The sequence below is a fragment of the Sinocyclocheilus anshuiensis genome, unplaced genomic scaffold (genome assembly GCF_001515605.1).
Source record: "Sinocyclocheilus anshuiensis isolate Anshui unplaced genomic scaffold, SAMN03320099.WGS_v1.1 scaffold199, whole genome shotgun sequence".
NCBI lineage: Eukaryota > Metazoa > Chordata > Actinopteri > Cypriniformes > Cyprinidae > Sinocyclocheilus > Sinocyclocheilus anshuiensis.
Genome location: NW_015552582.1, coordinates 1,997,861 through 2,002,907, shown reverse-complemented (window position 1 = coordinate 2,002,907; position 5,047 = coordinate 1,997,861). Strand labels below are relative to the sequence as shown.

General features: G+C 36.7%; 1 protein-coding gene and 1 long non-coding RNA gene across 3 annotated transcripts in view; both read right to left on the bottom strand.

Moving 5' to 3' along the window:
* Positions 1–793: 793 nt before the first annotated feature.
* LOC107665322 (uncharacterized) lies at positions 794–1,612 on the bottom strand. 2 transcript variants are annotated; one of them, XR_001631537.1, is made up of 3 exons: positions 1,272–1,612; positions 976–1,137; positions 794–813 (listed from the first exon to the last, which is right to left on the bottom strand). It is a non-coding gene; the product is annotated as an uncharacterized LOC107665322 (long non-coding RNA). The 2 variants fall into 2 exon arrangements; XR_001631538.1 differs by having other exon boundaries at positions 976–1,068.
* Positions 1,613–2,394: 782 nt separating this feature from the next.
* The window catches only part of cyp2v1 (cytochrome P450, family 2, subfamily V, polypeptide 1), a 5,284-nt gene continuing 2,631 nt past the window's right edge, over positions 2,395–5,047 (bottom strand). The window contains exons 5-8 of the mRNA XM_016456141.1: positions 3,710–3,851; positions 3,368–3,555; positions 2,860–3,001; positions 2,395–2,714 (exon numbers count right to left, since the gene is read on the bottom strand). Of these exons, the coding sequence (XP_016311627.1) occupies positions 2,539–2,714; positions 2,860–3,001; positions 3,368–3,555; positions 3,710–3,851 (648 nt within the window). The 3' untranslated portion in view covers positions 2,395–2,538. The remainder of the gene's footprint in view (positions 2,715–2,859; positions 3,002–3,367; positions 3,556–3,709; positions 3,852–5,047) is intronic.

Below are 5,047 nucleotides of genomic sequence, written 5' to 3'. Positions count from 1 at the left end.
AAGCTTTTTATAACGCTATTTGAGCAAAAGCAATGACATTTATGACACAGTTGTTGTCAGATTTCATTGGTGATTTCAAATATGAAATTTAATCGTAAGCTTAGTGAACAGTTTGGGATAATTTAATGTTTCCCCATACAAAGTGACAGGAGCTGCATTTGCATGCCCGAGAAGCGTTTCAAAGATGGCCGCCAAGTGACATGACTTGCCTTAAAGGGACTTTGACATTATTTAATACAACTCCGATTGTATTCGCCTGAAAGAAGAATGTCATATACATGGCTTGAGGGTGAGTAAATCATGGGGTAATTTTCATTTTTGGATGAACTATCCCTTTAAAACAGAACCATACACTTATGCATTATCTATTTGACAGGAAATAAGAAACTGTACCTGAGCCCAAATGCTTCCCCAGAAAAACACACCATCACTGATTTTCTTCAACAGAGACTGGAAGTCATTGTCACTGTACTCAAATCGATTACCAAACACAAGCACACAGATCACATTTGAGACTGTGTTGTTCAGCAGGATTTGAGGGTTAAAAGGTTGACCTGGAAAAGTTACCGATTCAAAGATTTTTAGGATAACATAGTTTCAATGCTTTTTAGATGACAAATCTCAGTTTACTCTTAATAACTGTTGAAAACGAACTGTACACACCATTTTAATTTGAAATGGCCTCATTCAGAAAGTGGCATTCAAGACTGATGGATGGCTCCAGGCTTTTCTTTCCCAATCCAAAGTTTCTAAGAGTTGAGAGTGCAAATCTCCTCTGATGCTTCCAACTATAGCCATTAGCAGTAACTAAACCTGTTAATAAATAAATAAATAAATAAATACCACTCTTCTTTTGGTCACTTCATCTCACACTCATTCTCAGTGGCATCATTTTTATTTGCAGTGTGATTTTGACAGCTGACAAATTATGGTGAAAAGTTAACCACCATTTTACCATATGATTTATTGACTGACCTTTGTCTCCAAAAATGTCATAAAATATGGGTAACTTGGGTTGATCAGCCAGGTTGTCGCCCTCTTCTAGATACGCCTCTCACTGTTTTGTACCTGATCAAGACAACAATTCTTGGTCCGAGAATTCGAATGCCTAAAATATTTCCGTATTTTTTTTGCAAACTGAAAAATATGTGTGAAAATGAACATAACTAGTGAAATAGTTTTATAGGCATAAATAAAAGATATATCTTAGAAGTAGGCTAGTTGTCATGTTTTGTAGTTAATAGTCAACAAAAATACAATTGGTATTATACCTTTTGCAGCTGAAGATGTATCTTCTTGTGATCGATATGATGAAGGTCTCCTATAATCGGTAAAGACCAGGAGGAAAGTTTTTCGGCACTTTATTTTTGATATAATCACTTAGTAATAATAAAAACACAAGCGAGAATAACAAAATAGTCTTGATATCGATCCACTCGTAAAGGTGCAACAGGTCCATGACTATTTGCGCAGTTTTGGACAAGAATGATCTAACAGAGTTTACGTCGTGTTTGAGTTGTCGGCGAGATTTTTCTGCGTGGCAGAAGTTAAGTTCTGGTGTAATCTGAACTGCATTCCTTTATATGACGATTTTGCATTATATCATTTATTTACAACACCCGTCTCACCCGCAAAGCCCTCTGCATTGCAGGCTGAGAGTAACGCAATTTCAATTCTCTGTGTGTATGTACTGTACATGTGGAAGAATTGACAATAAAGCAGACTTGACTTGACTATGTCTGCCAGAGCCCCTCCCATCTCAAAAACGCAGCACCCATGAGAGAGAGAGAGACGTGACGGCCGGCGTTCTGATTGAATAGAAGTCAATGGAGGAGATGCCTCGGTAAGCTGAATAAATTCCTTTTGTATGGAATTTATTTCTGTTTGGAGGATCTTTTAAAGGCAGCCTTCGTTTTGTGTCCTTAATTGGGCGTATTTTGAAGGATACATCAAGTGTATCTTTCCTCCTGTGACTGTCATCCACAAAACCTTTGCACACATTCCAATTCACTTCAAAATAGTTGTGCAAAAAAAAAAAACCTTTTCAACGTTAAAGGGAATCAAGTTTTCTTCTGTTAAGTTGTAAAATAAAAACATTTTCTAGACCGTCTCACTCTAGCGTTCAGTGCCGAATCGTCCAGCCAAAAAGCCACAGGATTAGAGTAGAAAGGTTTCAGCTTCATTAGGATACATCCTTTCTTTTGAGAAACAACCTTTGTCTGCTTGTAAGCCAGGACATGTTGAAATGGAAAATATTAATATTCAGATTTTGAAAAAATATTATTATATTATTTTATAACATCACTTCAAATTTTAATAATTTATTACTTTTTACTTCCTCGTTTAGCTTTCTCACGTTTAATTGTTGTTTGATGTTATGATTGTGTGGTTTAATGGGATAAATAGACATTTTTTTAAAGGTTACCCATTTTTATTTGTCTACTAGAAGCTGCAGTTTTACATGGTTATAGATCATTTTGAAGAAACAGCAAAATTCCACTTGTAAATATGGTGCACTGATGTAAAATGTATAAACAATCAACGAGGAGTGAAACTTATTTTAAATGGCTTTGGGGAGAGTGTCATTCCAAATTTGAAGTCCAAGCTTGTTTGCTTTCGCCCTTGAGGAGACAGAGTGAAGGATTGTAGAAAGGATGTGAAGAAGAGAAAGAGCTCCATACGGGCAAGCGATTCTCCTGGACAAGATCGTTTTCCTTGGGAGGACAAAATTAAATCTCAAAACAAACCTCAAGATTATCTCATAATTTAATGTGTATATATGCACAACTGTGAAGTACTTTCTGTATGCGTGTAATAAAATATTTACAAAAAAACAAAAAATAAAAAAAACCTGCTCACCTGCCGAGAAAGGAATAAAAGCTTCAGGTTTTTCAAACTTGCCTTGAGCATTAAGAAAATTCTGTGGGTCAAATGAATATGGAGTCTTCCACTTGGTCTGGTCAAAGAGCACTGAGGTCAGGTTAGGGATGATCTGTGTACCCTTGATGTAAAATAAAAAACATGATCAGATGATGAAATACTGACATCATCTAAGGATTAACATAAAAGATTCCATGTTGCATATAATGTACTTTTAAACTTAATTCCAACACGTTTAAAATAACAGCAGTCTGATTTGGTTGGTAGGTAGCTTGTAAGCTCAAATTTCAATGGCATGTCAGCAGCTGAGGCTATTTTCAAGACAAGATCTGTGTTACTACCAATTACACAAGAGTTGTATGAATAAAATAAAATAAAATACATTAAAATTACACAAGGGTCTGATATGGTAAGTATCTGGTATGTTGATGAAAAGTCAGCTGTGTCATTGTTATGACGTTTTACTAAGTTTTGTCATTTATCTCACCTTTGGAATATAATATCCTTCCAATATTGAGTCTTCATTGGTCACTCTTGGCACACTAAGGGGCACAACATTCCCCATTCTCTGGACCTCGTGGATAACAGCATCAGTGTACGGCATGCTGGGTCGGTCATCTATGTTGGGTCGACGCGACCGTCCAACTACTTTGTATATTTCTTGCTGAACCTTTTCTAAATATGACATTCAATGTCAAAATTCCATAACACGCATTTAACAAATTTAACTACATAACTACATAATAAAGTATTCAGTATAACTGGCTTATGAACTGTTTACATGGACAAAATTGAATTTACAGTTGGCTTGTAATTTGGAGCATTATACCTTGGATTTCTGGGTATTTCATCATGTATACAAAGGCCCACAGTAGAGTGGTAGATGTGGTCTCAGTTCCTGCCACAAACAAATCAAGTACAGTGTACTGCAGACCCTCTTCATGAAATCCCGCTTCCAGATCATCTTTCCTCTATAAAGCACAAAGAGACATTACAATTAGCATATGCAGGGTAGTCATGTTGGATAAAGGAAACTCGAACTAAATGTAATATTTCTACATGCTTACCAAATACAGTGCCTTGCGAAAGTATTCATACCCCTTCACTTTTTGTTATGTTGCTACCTTATGTTAAACTGCTTTAAATTACTTTTTTCCCCACACCAATCTACACTCCATACACCATATTGATACCAGCACTTTACTTTTGGGATGGTACTCTGCAGGTGATGAGCAGTGCCTGGTTTTCTTCAAACATGATGCTTAGAATTTAGGTTCATCAGACTAGATAATCTTGTTTCTCAGAGTTTGAGGGTCCTTTAGGTAAATAAAGCCCAGATTGGTGGAGTGTTGCAGTGTTGTTTGTCCTTTTGTAGATTTCTCCTATCTCCACATATGATCATGGAGCTCAACTAGAGTGACCATCAGGTTCTTGGTCACCACTTTAACTAAAGCCCTTCTCCATCAGATGCTCAGTTTGACCAGAAGGCCAGCTCTAGGAAGAGTCCTGGTTGTTTCAAACTTCTTCCATTAAGGGTAACAGAGACTACATGCTTCTGTGACCCTTCAATGAAGCAGAATTTTTTTTCTGAACTGTTCCCGAGATGTGTGGCTGGACACAAACCTGTTTCTGAGCTCTACAGGCAGATCTTTTGACCTCAGGGCTTAGTTTTTGCTCTGATATGCATTATCAGCCGTTAGACCTTTTATTAAGATGCGTGTGCCTTTCCAAATCATACCCATTCAACTGAATTTGCCACAGGTTAACTTCACTATAAGTGTAGTAACATCTACAAGCAATATGAATGCTCCTGAGCTAAATTTCAACTGTCCCAGATAAGGGTATGAACACTTATGCAATGGAATCATTTAAGTTTTTTCATTTTTAATAAATTTGCAAAGATATTAAAAACCTGTTTTTTGCTTTTCCATTATGGAGTATGGCGTGTAGATTGATGTGGGAAAAAAAGTAATTTAAAGAAGTTTTACATAAGGTAGCAACTTAACAAAACGTGAAAAAAATTAAGGGGTATGAATACATTCGCAAGGCACTGTATGTTGCTTGCTTACAAAAGCATAATATGTTTATAAAAAGTAATATTTTCATATGCTGTGTTATGGCGCTTTTCCACTGCGCGGTACGACTCGGCTCGGTACGGCACGGCCCG